Source organism: Ranitomeya imitator, chromosome 8 (genome assembly GCF_032444005.1).
Source record: "Ranitomeya imitator isolate aRanImi1 chromosome 8, aRanImi1.pri, whole genome shotgun sequence".
NCBI classification, from domain to species: domain Eukaryota; kingdom Metazoa; phylum Chordata; class Amphibia; order Anura; family Dendrobatidae; genus Ranitomeya; species Ranitomeya imitator.
This window is the reverse complement of record NC_091289.1, coordinates 178,842,674-178,858,111: the sequence shown is the minus strand read 5'-3', so window position 1 is coordinate 178,858,111 and position 15,438 is coordinate 178,842,674. Positions and strand designations below refer to the sequence as shown.

The following is a 15,438-nucleotide window of genomic DNA, read 5'->3' as shown; positions in this document are numbered from 1 at the left end:
ATGTATAACAAAAATAACAGCAAGAATAATACGGATCAATGAGAATTAAGGGGGAAAAAACTAAATTTAGATGAACAGATAATTCACCCGAAAAGTGAGTAAATGTTCAGATCCAAATAAAGAAAATAAACAAAATGAGTCCATCACGTAACCAAGGATTGGATAATGGGGGATCAATGTAAGTCAGTGTCACAGGATAAGGAATATAGCCAAGGAGTCGAGATTTTACTGTAGTGAAGAATGGCCGACAAGGGAAGTTTTAAATGGAACAATGGGTTAAGACAATTTAGCGTCAGACCCAAAGTTGCTGCTCCGAGGAGTCCAGGTCTTTAGGAATAATGTTTGCAAATTGTCTCTTCAGAGAGGAAGAGGACTAGAACTCTAGTGCCACCTATTGGAAGTAGCAATCCTAACAGTCAATGTCGACCCTTTAGCGAGCCTTGTCACATGACTTAGGATAATAGCCAAACCAGAATCTCAATTTGCAGACACTGTGTTTCGGGGTACTGCCCCTCGTCAGTGCAAAGTGGAGATCTGGTTTGGCTGGCTGATTGGTCGACATTGACTGTTAGGATTGCTACTTACAATAGGTGGCACTAGAGTTCTAGTCCTCTTCCTCTCCGAAGAGACAATTTGCATATTTCCCAGAGGAGCATTGCGGCTTTAAGTCTCCTCACCTTGACATGCTTATCATGTCACTCTCCGCAAGGAGAAACGATACTTCTTGGAATAATGTCTGCGTGTGTTTCTCTGCTTGATAATTCTTCCAGTCTATAGATCAGTCCTGACACAATCTCATTTCTACCTCCAGCTCTGTGATGTTCTGGGACATCCGCTCACACAAGTCTCATCTACAGACGCCGACGAGCAGAAAACAAGAGGAGAACCAGCACGCGGCTCCTCTCGGGGTGCCGGACACCTTCAAACACCTCGATCTAGTCTGGAGGCCATTACTCAAGGTGCGGATCCATTAGCATACAAGATCGGAGCTGATTATCAGCTTGTATTCACGTTAAGGCCCTCCATACATGTTAGAGAATGCCATCCGAACCTGTATGGAGACCCCCGACTCTCCCCCCTGGGGTCTGGAAGGAATAGCAGTCGGCAGATCTGCAGATACCTGGACCCTAGTGATGAGCGAACATGCTTGGGTAAAGTGTTATCTGAGCGTGCTACCCAAGTGTCTTCGGTGTGCTCGAAAAATATGTTCGAGCCCCCGCGGCCGCATGTCTCAAGGTTGTTCGACAGCCGCAACACATGCTGGGATTGGCTGTTCGTTAGGCAATCCGTGTATGTGTTGCAGATGTCTAACAGCCACGAGACTTGCAGCCGCAGGGACTCGAACATATTATTCCAGCAGGCTGAAGTCACTCGGTTAGCACAGGAGCATGCTCAGATAACACCTTATCCGAGCACGTTCAATCATCACTTATCAGCACCGTTATAGCTGTAGTAACTGCATCCTAATCCCTTAGTCGTTCTCTGCCTCTCGCTAGCAGACACTTGCCTTCCTGTCCCGGCCACCACCATTTCACTGTGGCTTCTGGATGTTCCGTAAGTGCTGTGCAGTACACTGCCTCTCTGTGCGACACAGACTTGCTTTACGCCTCTTTTACAAAACAGCAGTAAGCCCGAGAAGATTGTATGAGAAATCGCAGGTCGTATGCCAAGCACAAGGGGAAAAGTAGCCAGAAACAAGGACCATTTTAAAGGGATTTTTCCAGCTCACCGGGCCCAGCACTGAGTCTACTGCCGCTCGCAGTGTCTTTTATTGTCTGCAGCGCCAACTTCATACCGCCAGCACTGCAGCCAATCACTGAGCTCAGCGGCTCTTCACGAGTTGATGGCATAAGCCTCTAGGGTGATTACCCGCAGCGCTGACGACATGACATCAGTGCTGCACAAAATAAAAGACACCGGGAGCAGCTGCCGGCAGAGACTCAACGCTGGACCTGGGGATGGTGATAAAAGGACACGTCCGGTCTGGGTGGCGCTTTTGGTGCCTGGGAAGCAGGGGGACACACTGACATAATTTTTGTGCTTCTGTAACTACAGTGGTGGTTCCCTTCACATATATACACTTGTATCCCCACATACCCAGGTATATACTGTACACGCAGCCTCTAAATAACAATATCCCATGTGACAGCTCTATGTGGAACGTATATTACATAATGAAGAAAAGCAGATCCAGAAATGACCGGGGGAAGGATCTGCGGATAATCCCCGACCAGGATTATTGTCATATTACAGCGGCTCCTGCGAGTTCTCCATTATGTCTGGTCACTGTCACTTCTGCTGGATGCACAAAAAAATAGCATTTCCCCCTTCATTTCCTTTCCCGGCTTTTTTTCCAGCCAAATAACTGATTGCAATCTGGAGTTCGGACGTTCAGGCATTGCTGACATTTTGGTTCAGTGTGCGGAGTGTCAGCGCTTGGCTGGGATTTCTGGAATCTCATGCATTCGCGGCTTATTCTCTCCTTGCAGATTTGAATCATCATCGCTTTTTTTTTTCATTTCTGCAGCGTGTTAATTCTTTCCGCATTTTTGCAGCGTTTTTGACCTATTTAAGTGAATAGGAAAGAAAATGCAAGTAAAAACTCATCAAAATCATGTGTATTTTATGCAGAAAAATCTGCTACAAATATTCATTGTGTGCACAAGACCTTATTCTCCAGAGCTGCATTCATAATTCTGTTGGTTGATAATGAAAACAGTCGACAAGCTGAGCTGCTGTGATGCAGTAATAGTTATTTTTACATTAGATTGCTATACAGCACGTGCTGTCAATATGCATTGCTACAAATGGAAATTACTATTCTGCAGCATGCTGGGAGATTTCAGCTCTAAAAGCTGCAGAATTGTGAATTCAGCACTATAACTTCGCATTAGTACAAGATGCTTACAAAGTAATTCAGCTTTTTCGTTATATGTATTGAAGGGAATATCTGCCTTTTAACACCATTTCATTTGAAGGTTTAATATTTCTAATTTGTTTATAAACTTTATATGAATCGGTACCACATTTTATGTTTATAGCTCCTAATGCCCTGCAGTTATATGACAGCGTTGTGATTATCTGCTACCCCCACTAGGGGGCGCTTATGAGCTCACTGTGTACTCACTTTTTGTTGAGTTCAATATATACGGTATGCTCTGAACTCTTGAGCTCCCTCCAGTGGTGGCTTTAGGTAGACAGATTTGATAACTACAGCCGTGCATGGTTTGGATCTTCATCTTATATAAGGAAATCATTAGAATTTTGCAGTTTTCTACCTCTTGTGATCATTTGCTGTTACTTCTTTCTGTTTTAAGACTTCAATTCCTAAGATTGAGACAGGAGGAGAATTCAGCCCCATTAAAATCAGCCTAAGAGACGAGCATCATCACTGCAGGATGGCAGGTAAGACCAGCTCTGTGCCCTCTCAGGTGGAACCCACCTCGATTGGTGGCCGGACACATAATGTGATTCAAGTACGCCATGATTTACGAGTGACGCAGTCTCTGAGCAGAATAGTAGCGACATGTCATATAGTCCAGGGCGGGATCTGTGGAGACTACTGCCATTTTTTGTAAGGAGAGAAATAGCCAGTAATACAGTCACAATACAATGCAAATAATAGTGCCACACTGTGCAAAATATAATACCACCATGCTGTGCCACATATAAAAATACTGCCATACAGTGCCACATATAATAATACCACCAGGGTCAAATGTAATAATGCCACTATACAATGCCAAATATATTAATATCGCCATGCTGCGCCGAATGTAAAAATACTACCATACAGTGCCAAATATAATACTACCATACTGTTCCAAATGTAATAATACCACCATACAATGCCAAATATAATAATACTGCCATACGGTTCCAAATGTAATACCACCACACAGTGCCAAATATAATACTACCATGCTGTTCCAAATGTAATAATAACACCATACAGTGCCAAATATAATACTACCATACTGTTCCAAATGTAATAATACCACCATAAAGTGCCAAATATAATACCACCACCATACTGTGCTAAACAGTAGAAACCATTGTTTGATGGGTGACTCAGCATGGGGAGCAGTTTGCTGTGTTTTCTGGATGCCATGTAGGCATATGAGAAATCAGCACAATTACATTTTGCATTGCAAAGTGGGTGGTAATAATACCCCTTTAAATTGCTGCACCCCAGGCCCGTTGCCCCTTTTGCCCATTCTATAGTCCAGCCCTGAGTTGACTTTTCTGCAGTCTGTGTCCCTGTTTTATCATAGTAACATAGTAACATAGTTAGTAAGGCCGAAAAAAGACATTTGTCCATCCAGTTCAGCCTATATTCCATCATAATAAATCCCCAGATCTACGTCCTTCTACAGAACCTAATAATTGTATGATACAATATTGTTCTGCTCCATGAAGACATCCAGGCCTCTCTTGAACCCCTCGACTGAGTTCGCCATCACCACCTCCTCAGGCAAGCAATTCCAGATTCTCACTGCCCTAACAGTAAAGAATCCTCTTCTATGTTGGTGGAAAAACCTTCTCTCCTCCAGACGCAAAGAATGCCCCCTTGTGCCCGTCACCTTCCTTGGTATAAACAGATCCTCAGCGAGATATTTGTATTGTCCCCTTATATACTTATACATGGTTATTAGATCGCCCCTCAGTCGTCTTTTTTCTAGACTAAATAATCCTAATTTCGCTAATCTATCTGGGTATTGTAGTTCTCCCATCCCCTTTATTAATTTTGTTGCCCTCCTTTGTACTCTCTCTAGTTCCATTATATCCTTCCTGAGCACCGGTGCCCAAAACTGGACACAGTACTCCATGTGCGGTCTAACTAGGGATTTGTACAGAGGCAGTATAATGCTCTCATCATGTGTATCCAGACCTCTTTTAATGCACCCCATGATCCTGTTTGCCTTAGCAGCTGCTGCCTGGCACTGGCTGCTCCAGGTAAGTTTATCATTAACTAGGATCCCCAAGTCCTTCTCCCTGTCAGATTTACCCAGTGGTTTCCCGTTCAGTGTGTAATGGTGATATTGATTCCTTCTTCCCATGTGTATAACCTTACATTTATCATTGTTAAACCTCATCTGCCACCTTTCAGCCCAAGTTTCCAACTTATCCAGATCCATCTGTAGCAGAATACTATCTTCTCTTGTATTAACTGCTTTACATAGTTTTGTATCATCTGCAAATATCGATATTTTACTGTGTAAACCTTCTACCAGATCATTAATGAATATGTTGAAGAGAACAGGTCCCAATACTGACCCCTGCGGTACCCCACTGGTCACAGCGACCCAGTTAGAGACTATACCATTTATAACCACCCTCTGCTTTCTATCACTAAGCCAGTTACTAACCCATTTACACACAATTTCCCCCAGACCAAGCATTCTCATTTTGTGTACCAACCTCTTGTGCGGCACGGTATCAAACGCTTTGGAAAAATCGAGATATACCACGTCCAATGACTCACCGTGGTCCAGCCTATAGCTTACCTCTTCATAAAAACTGATTAGATTGGTTTGACAGGAGCGATTTCTCATAAACCCATGCTGATATGGAGTTAAACAGTTATTCTCATTGAGATAATCCAGAATAACATCCCTCAGAAACCCTTCAAATATTTTACCAACAATAGAGGTTAGACTTACTGGCCTATAATTTCCAGGTTCACTTTTAGAGCCCTTTTTGAATATTGGCACCACATTTGCTATGCGCCAGTCCTGCGGAACAGACCCTGTCGCTATAGTCCCTAAAAATAAGAAATAATGGTTTATCTATTACATTACTTAGTTCTCTTAGTACTCGTGGGTGTATGCCATCCGGACCCGGAGATTTATCTATTTTAATCTTATTTAGCCGGTTTCGCACCTCTTCTTGGGTTAGATTGGTGACCCTTAATATAGGGTTTTCATTGTTTCTTGGGATTTCACCTAGCATTTCATTTTCCACCGTGAATACCGTGGAGAAGAAGGTGTTTAATATGTTAGCTTTTTCCTCGTCATCTACAACCATTCTTTCCTCACTATTTTTTAAGGGGCCTACATTTTCAGTTTTTATTCTTTTACTATTGATATAGTTGAAGAACAGTTTGGGATTAGTTTTACTCTCCTTAGCAATGTGCTTCTCTGTTTCCTAGTGCGTAGATGCTGGGAGGTTACATGTTGTGGCCCCATAAGTCCTACTGTTGGGGCCCACATACAGTGAAGCCTCTACTCTCACAGCCGGCTCCTGTTCCTGCACTTTTGCTCCTACTATATGAGGACAATGGGGTCTGCACTCTCCAGGGGGGACATGCTGCAGCCTCAGCCTTGTTTTACAGCCAGACTCGGGCATTCCAGAGCCGCGGCCAACGTCTCCCCTGGCACACGCCATTCTCCTCCTGAGTCTAATTCCGTCATGTTGTCATTCAGCCTAAACCTCAGGATATCACAGTACAGGAACTCACAGCTTCTTCAAGTGACACAGATCCAACCTGCCGCCTTTAATGGCCCGATGTTGGCCGTCCTCGTAGGAACCGGACTCCTTAGATTTGGGATAATACATCCCTGGAGTAAAAGATAAAGGACAAGGAAATGATCTGTTATGTGCCAGCAGTGGCCTCGTCATAAAACTACATTTAGGGTGTCCCTAAGCAGGATGTCAATGGGACTGATGGAAATAGCCGAGCGACGTGCTCTTCTTTCTCCAGCAGTCCTATAGGCAATGAATGGAGCGGAGGTTTAATATGTGCACCTCGCTGCATTTTGGATGGGGTCTGCACAGGATTCCTGATGTCGGGTATCTCCAAAGGATAGGGTGACCACCACTGATCAAACAATGATGGCCGATCCTAAAGACAGGTCGTTCATCGTCTCGGAGGATTCAGTGTGATATGTTCTTAAAAGGCTTAAGGTGAGGATGATCTATAGTCAGTGATGGTGATGACCCAGGAAGAAGCGGGCAAGACCATTGCGGCCATCACCCGGTAGCCCATACTCTGCTGGTGAGGTGGCCTCTTGGACATAATGATTTCCGGCTGTATGGGTCTCGCGGATCGCTCCGAGCTCACACAGCCATATATCTTCCTGGCACATCTGTAATATTAGTTATCCATCCTCTCCTTTCTCCCCATTGTGTGTAGATAAACTACAGACTGCGATCAAAGAGGAGAAATCCGAGGGAGCCATTCATTACAGCAGTTTAAGACCGACCTCCGCCAAGAACAGCAAAATTTTGGAAGACGTCAACACCAGTTATTTTGCCGGAACTGAAGTGAGTGCTTCCATTTCTGGAGGTACAGACGGTAGCGCTTGGTAAATGTCATCAAATCACACAAAACAAATACTCCACTGAAGGAGATAACGATCGTCGCCCAGTGACCACACAACAACATCCCAAAAATATTCTTGGTCAGTATCCCATCCCATCCCGTCATGGGAAGGACCCAGTGATCACCCCTGTGATTACTACCTTTACCACCAGCATTAGTAAAATCAATACATCGTAAACGTGGACAATTATATAGTAAGAAGGTATGTACGGATCATTCTGCTGCTGGTCTAAAAGATATCCCGTGAGATGATGGTGTGCAACAAAGAGAAGTTTTATTTATTAACGCATTTCAGAGTTGAACAAACTCCTTCATCAGGAAAAAAACGCAAAGAGAGCAATGACTGAAATGCATGAGGGTGTTTGAACTGTTTCCTAATGGCAGATGTTAGGGGAAAGTACAATGGATTCCAGCATGGGCGAACCTTTATTCTCATGAGAGATAAGCCTTTTTTTTGCTGAACCCAGTTGTGTATCGAGGGGCCAGAGGGTGCCAGCAATCTAACATGAATGGCCATCTAGTAACTGCCAGATGAGTCTCGGAGGGTGGGAAGGAGGCGGGCATGACCTGGACTAGGGAGCGAGTAACTGTGGTATAATTGGGAAGAAAGCAGGGGGGGGGGACAGGAGAAGGAAAGGGGGAATGACATGAGGGAAATGACATGGAAGAAGTGACCTAGGCAGAGAGAAAGGAGGAATAAAAAGGATGCGGGGAGGGGCCATAGCCCTTTTTGTTCCCAGGACATCCAGACGACAAGTCCCGCCCACCCACCCCGGAGGAGAAGAACGACTGGGTCGCAGTGGCCGCATTAACAATGTCAATAACGATGTTAATAATACAATATGCATGTGGAGTTATTTTGGCAGTTACCTTTAAGCCCAGGGGAAGGGCAAGCCGTCGCCATGGTTCCCTGGAGGTTTCCCCCACAGGGGTTTTTTCCTCTCCTGAATGGTGGCATATGGCTGTTCTGGCCGAAGGTTCTGTTATACTCAACGTAATGATAATTTGAGCGTTAGTGGGTCCTCGAAGCTGGCAAAAAAGTATGGAATGGGGGATTCTTGCATTGCGGGGATCCCCTTCACTGGATGGTTATGGGTTGTTGGTGGTCTGGTGAGACTTGGATGATACCCGACGAGGCAAGTCGGGGTCACATTATTATGGGACCCGGGGTGCCACCCCATGGTGGAGGTCGGGTGCGCGGTACCGATAGGTGGGTACCCGGCAATGGAAGTCGGGTACAGGTTAACGGTGTGGAAGCAACCTTTTCCCTCAATTCATGGTGCTTCCGAGCCTGGGAAAAAACGCGGCTGGAAGTAAGGCTGGGAGGGAAGGGGAAATGCAGACGGGACAATCACCAGACCAGGATCGCGGTAGCTTTGAGGGCCCCACCAAGTGTCTTTAATTATTAATAAAACTGGCTGCTGTGGCCATTATTATCCAAAAAGACTATTGGTTGTGGCTTGTTTTATTCAATGGGGGTGAAAGCCATGGGGAGTCGACCTTGCCCGGGTCATATCTGATGGTCATTGGATCTCTGCACTTTGGGAACCGTAAGAGTCGGGTAGAAATTAGTGCCATATAACGAGTTATTGTCCGTTCTTTCCATGTTATTACAGGACGGGGAGCTGCTGTACACAGACTGGAAGATGGAAAAGGACGGAGACACCGGAAGACTCATCAGTAAGTTGTGTGTACATACACTATATACATCCGTGGTCCATACACCCATCCTGGACGCTTCTCCTCGCCATGTGCACACGAAAGCAACATTTTACAAGCTGCACAAAGTCTAACTATTGGAAGGGCATGTCACGTCTCCCACGGCATTATCTTCACTGTAACCCATGACTGGGAGGACTGATTTTTGGCATTTGCAGGTGCTAAACCCTCACAGAGACACGGCATCCATGATGGACTGGTCCACACTGTGCAAAGATCTCCATTTCTAAAGGACTTTGCACTCAGCGTCGGGGGCTGGAACTTCGCTATTTGGAAGGAAGGAGTCACGGTGAGTATTAATCTTCTGGGCAGATGGACGTCGGGGCGCGCTCGCATCCCTACCACGTAATATAGGGGATCAGGGAAATATGTCCTCCCAGAACTTACCCCGGGATCCATAAATGGCTGCAGGTTCTGCCTCTATAACCCTCGGGTCCTATATGTCCCAGAGGTTTCTCCTTTTCTTCTGCTTCAGATGGCACAGGAATGTAATAACACAACGCTCTGATGGTGGACTGAGCTCTTCCTAACAAAATTATTATCCAAAACGTATCTGTTGCATGACTGATGGAAAGGCAATCAGAGGGGCCCCAATTATTATTAGGGGGTACGTCTGGGTTCTGTTATGTGTCAATTTAAAAAAAAAAAATTCATGCTGCGCTTTTATTTCTATTTTAAAAACTGACAAAAAACGAAACCAAGATGGACCCCGTAGGAGTTTATGTGGCCCCTTTGCTTCCATTTGCCTCATTTATGCAATTGATCGATTTTAGACTTATATTCCATTTATCTGTTCCTAAAAACAGCACAAAGAAAAGGAACATGTGGACGAGAGCCTGAGGGGGCATCTTGGGTTACATTTGAGTGTTTGATCATTTTTAATTTTTGGGAAGTGAGATGAACACAAAACAGCGAGCCTGACATTTTGTTTACAGCTGTGCCGACCATGCAGGATCATTATAGGCCATGACTAGTGACGTATCTGCCTGAAACAAGTAGGACGGCATGACGGGCTCTGGAATTGTAAAGAACATAAAATAAAATGGGCGTTTTATAAGGATTTATCTTTGCTGCTCTAATCTCATTTTTTCATACACCGTGAATGGTAATTTTATCAATCTTGTTGTTACGGATGCAGCAATGTTTTTTCTGTGTATGTATGTATATATATATATATATATATATATATATATACTGCTCAAAAAAAAATAAAGGGATCACTTAGACAGAATCTAACTCCAAGTGAATCAAACTTCTGTGAAATCAAACTGTCAACTTAGGAAGCAACACTGACTGACAATCAATTTCACATGCTGTTGTGCAAATGGAATAGACAACAGATGGAAATTATCGGCAATTATCAAGACACCCCCTATAAAGGAGTGGTTCTGCAGGTGGGGACCACAGACCTCATCTCAGTACCAATGCTTTCTGGCTGATGTTTTGGTCACCTTTGAATGTCGGTTGTGCTTTCACACTCGTGGTAGCATGAGACGGACTCTACAACCCACACAAGTGGCTCAGGTAGTGCAGCTCATCCAGGATGGCACATCAATGCGAGCTGTGGCAAGAAGGTTTGCTGTGTCTGTCATCGTAGTGTCCAGAGGCTGGAGGTGCTATCAGGAGACAGGACAGTACACCAGGAGACATGGAGGGGGCTGTAGGAGGGCAACAACCCAGCAGCAGGACCGCTACCTCAGTCTTTGTGCAAGGAGGAACAGGGGGAGCACTACCAGAGCTCTGCAAAATGACCTCCAGCAGGCCACAAATGTGCATGTGTCTGCACAAACGGTTAGAAACCGACTCCATGAGGATGGTCTGAGTGCCCAACGTCCACAGATGGGGGTTGTGCTCACAGCCCAACACCGTGCAGGACGCTTGGCATTTGCCACAGAACACCAGGATTGGCAAATTCACCACTGGTGCCCTGTGCTCTTCACAGATGAAAGCAGGTTCACATTGAGCACATGTGACAGAGTCTGGAGACGCCGTGGAGAGCGATCTGCTGCCTGCAACATCCTTCAGCATGATCGGTTTGGCAGTGGGTCAGTAATGGTGTGGGGTGGCATTTCTGTGGACGGCCGCACAGCCCTCCATGTGCTCACCAGAGGTAGCCTGACTGCCATTAGGTACCGAGATGAGCTCCTCAGACCCCTTGTGAGACCATATGCTGGTGTGGTTGGCCCTGGGTTCCTCCTAATGCAGGACAATGCCAGACCTCATGTGGCTGGAGTGTGTCAGCAGTTCCTGCAAGATGAAGGCATTGAAGCTATGGACTGCCCCGCCCGTTCTCCAGACCTGAATCCGATTGAGCACATCTGGGACATCATGTCTCGCACCATCCACCAACATCACGTTGCACCACAGACTGTACAGGAGTTGGCGGATGCTTTAGTCCAGGTCTGGAAGGAGATCCCTCAGGAGACCATCCGCCGCCTCATCAGGAGCATGCTCAAGCATTGTAGGGAGGTCATACAGGCATGTGGAGGCCACACACACTACTGAGCATCATTTCCTTGTCGTGAGGCATTTCCACTGAAGTTTGATCAGCCTGCAATTTCATTTTCCACTTTGATTTTGAGCATCATTCCAACTCCAGACCTCCATGGGATATTAGTTGTAATTTACAGTGATAATTTTTATGTTTTATTGTTCTTAAGGCTTTCTACTATGTAATGAATAAAGATTTACAACTGAAATATTTTATTCAGTGATATCTAGGATGTGGGATTTTAGTGTTCCCTATACTATACTATGCTGTATATATCCCTTTACTATATATATAGTAATTTTATTTCTTTATTTTTTTTACTGCATCTTTCTCTTCCAGAGCGGACCTATCCTCCAGTCGTGTTGCAGTCAGAAGAGGTTCACCGCAGCCCACTGGTCCCTATCCCGGCCTGGCGTCTTCTTCATCGGAAAGGAAGATGGAAATGTGGATATCTGGGACTTACTGGAGAAGACACATGAGCCGTCTCAAACGCAGAACATATCGGCAGCAGCCATTACCTGCATTAAACCCTGGATCATGTCAGGTAAGAGCCGAAATAATTCAAAATGATAATATGGCTATTTCATGTATGGGGTTGCAGTGCAGATCGATGTGTCTCTATGGTTACAGACTACAAACAAACTATGTGTAGTATCTATCCATCCATCTATCTATCTATCTATCTATCTATCTATCTATCTATCTATCTATCTATCTATCTATCTACTTTTCTTCCTCATTCACAAACAGAAGGGGGAAGACTTCAGAGAGTAATAAATGACCGGATCAGACTACACCAGTAAACCTGGAACAACTAACTGAACGGCTCTTTTCTTGAATCTGAGCGTTGGATGTGGGGGGCTGGGATAGGGAAGGATTGAGGGTGAAAGTTTTTTTTTTTTTAAATGTTCAATTATCTGATTTAAGAAAAATCCTACACTTGTGACTTCTTTGCGGTCGCAGGTCTGCCGGAGAGGTAGCTGCTTGTACAAATCAGCTCTTTTTTGGCCCGTAGACGAGGGGCTGTCCTCATTTTCTGACCCCCATCTACGATGTCCATATGCCATAACAGGTTGTTTTTGTGATACAACCTCTTCAAAGATTTCTCATAAATCTGGCGATCGCACAAGCACAAAGTTAAGGAATTAAGTTGTGAGACCAAAACGGATACAGACTCAAGATAATGAATTGCATCTTTATCATTGCAGCAAAGCAGCATTTCCTGGCCGTGGCCGACGACAGCGGGACCCTCCATGTGTTACAGATCCCATGGACCTTACACCACCCGTCCGCTAATGAGGTTGGTTCGGGGACAGATTCTTCAGTCGTTTATTAATGTGCCGTTTTATTGCTGCCGATGTTATTTGATCCGGCCTCCTATAGACTTCCACAATCTTTGCTTTTCTGCCTTTTTTCCAGTACATTTCACTCTTGTCTCTTTCTGTGGTGGTACAAGAATGTTGTGACTACCCTTTATTGGTGTCTGTACCAGCCCACGTGCCATATTAGATGGTTCTCGTGTATCGTGTACTGGCACACGCTGGCGTTAGTACTGTACGTTCTACTAGTGATACTTCATTTTGTCCTATGGTTTTGTCTATTACCACTGATAAATAGTGGTCCGAGTATGGGACTCCATATTATCAGGGTATTTTCATAGGATCCTTGTATGGTAAAGGGATTATTGAGGTTGACAATCCCTTTAAGGCCTTTTAGGTGCTTTACCATATACATATAATGACTATCAGACATATTGATCAGTCCCGATTCCTCCTGGTTCTTTCCTGGGAATATAAGAGGAATGGACAAGAAAAGGGGCACCATGTTGGGTCCTTGTCCACCCCAAGGAAAACCAAGAGCCCCATATACCATTGGTATAGCCTATAGAAATAAATGTCTATGTCTGTGGCCAGCTTCACAACTTGCTCTTTGGTCCTGGTTCCTAGGTTGAAACCATTTAGGTCCAGTTTGCAGTTGTGACTCAATGGCACCATGCCAGGGAAACATGGGCACTAGTAGAGTAAGTGAAGAAGTATTGACCCCAACAACTGGGAACAGTGGACGGGTCTAATATCTGGACTCCATGGTTTCTTGAGGTCCGCTGCTAAATCTGCTGGCTGCCGTTGAATTAGTGAATTCATTTTTTCTTGACCAGTGGCTTCTTCTACCACTATGAGGACATTTGCAATGGTGGCATTGGCAGCTGGCATTGCAAGATCCGTGATGGGACACTTCACCGTTGCTTTGAGTTGTCCCATCTGCAATTGTGGAAAATTGTCCGCAGCAATGTTCTCCATTCTCTTCCGCAGAGCACCGCCGTCCTGCATTACTTGGACAGGGAGGTCAGTCATCTGGAATATTATGAACAGAGAAAGACATTTCGGGCTGCAGAGAAGAGAACGCTGGAGCTGAAGGAGCACAGCAAGAAAAGCGTAAGTGTCTCACTCCACACTTCTCGGCCCCTGCGCTGAGGTCACTCTGTGCTGTCACTTCTACTTGCTTTTCTATCCATGAATGATCCCGTAGGATGGGAGGAAAAAGCCGCGGAGTGTAACTCTGTCCTGTTTATGTCTAGGAAATCTCTCCACCGGTGAAGTCAAAGGAGCAGCTCGAAGAGGAGATAAGCCGAGAGTACGGCACATACTTGGCGCTGGAGAGCTCAGTGCTGATCAGTCTGGGGATGAAGAAAGACAACGGGGAAGGAACTGTGAAAACCTAATTCTCATAAGGACAGGTGTTTGTATTCTGGAAAGCTACACAATGGTAAAAACCCAGTGTACACATTGTACCATGGTGCACTGCGCTCACCCCCAACCTGGGGCTCTCCAGATATCGCAAAGACTACAAATCCCAGCGTGCTGGGAGTCATAGGTTTTGCAACGCTTGGAAAGTCACAGGTTGAGAATCACCGTTGTGTCACACATCATTACATCCGTCACTGGTCTGATCATATAAAGTGTGTTCACGTGGACTGTATAAATAAAGCTGTTTTGGAAAGAATTAGTAGTGTACTGACACTATGTAAGGTGAACCTCTCACTTCCTCCCCAAGTCTCTACCACCCAGTGTGCTGGTGGAGTCTTCCCGTCATCCAAGTAGGGACATTTTGGTCTCAATTAATTTATTAAAATTAGGGTTGAACAAAAAAAAAAAAGACTGTGGTCCAGTTGCCACGTCAGTAGTCCGTGGTCGCTGGACCAGAGCCCTGTGAACCTCCTGCTATCTGCTGACATCCTCGGTGCCTCTGCTGATTTGTAGGCCCAGCTATGACGTCGAGGCACGAAGCAGAAGAGGCGCCGAGGATATCGGAAGGAAGAAACAAATTTTCAGGACTCTGGTAATCAAAAACTACCAGTAAGGCCTCTGGATTTTGTTGACTGTCCAATTTAGGTGGAATCTGATCCATCAGACGTGTATGGTGCACTCCATCCACTTCTATAGGATTAGTACTGCACGTGTGTGACCACGACTCCCATGGACAGTGAGTCGAGCCGTGGCATTACCCCACAATCAAGGGACTAGGAGACTCCCATTCTCGTGATCGCTGTGGGACCCCGCCATTCTGATCCCCCATTGATTATACATTGATGTTTATGGCACAACCACTTTAAGAGCATCCTAGTTCAGACAATGCTGGCGTGGATCGACATGCATTAGCATAATCCGTGCATGCAAGGAATTGCACAGTTATGACACACGTGGCAATATCACAATCATCTAGATGATTGATTTATTTCTTTAGTACGAGGGTCCAGAGCTTTCTGTAATATGTAACGGGTGCGTGGATGTTCATACACGTGTGTGTGTGGGTAGGTGGGCTTGTGTATATAGGGCACTGACATACCAATTATCCTCGCTATCTCGCGGTATCTGTCCCTCTGAACACTTTGCATAAAAATCCTTCT

General features: G+C 45.2%; 1 protein-coding gene across 1 annotated transcript in view; it reads left to right on the top strand.

Annotated features, from left to right (window-relative positions):
* The window catches only part of DNAI3 (dynein axonemal intermediate chain 3), a 64,553-nt gene extending 50,019 nt beyond the window's left edge, over positions 1-14,534 (top strand). The window contains exons 16-24 of the mRNA XM_069737987.1: positions 812-959; positions 3,318-3,405; positions 7,136-7,266; positions 8,941-9,004; positions 9,202-9,332; positions 11,874-12,078; positions 12,743-12,834; positions 13,844-13,966; positions 14,110-14,534. Coding sequence (XP_069594088.1) covers positions 812-959; positions 3,318-3,405; positions 7,136-7,266; positions 8,941-9,004; positions 9,202-9,332; positions 11,874-12,078; positions 12,743-12,834; positions 13,844-13,966; positions 14,110-14,253 — 1,126 coding nt within the window. The 3' untranslated portion in view covers positions 14,254-14,534. The remainder of the gene's footprint in view (positions 1-811; positions 960-3,317; positions 3,406-7,135; positions 7,267-8,940; positions 9,005-9,201; positions 9,333-11,873; positions 12,079-12,742; positions 12,835-13,843; positions 13,967-14,109) is intronic.
* Positions 14,535-15,438: the final 904 nt, after the last annotated feature.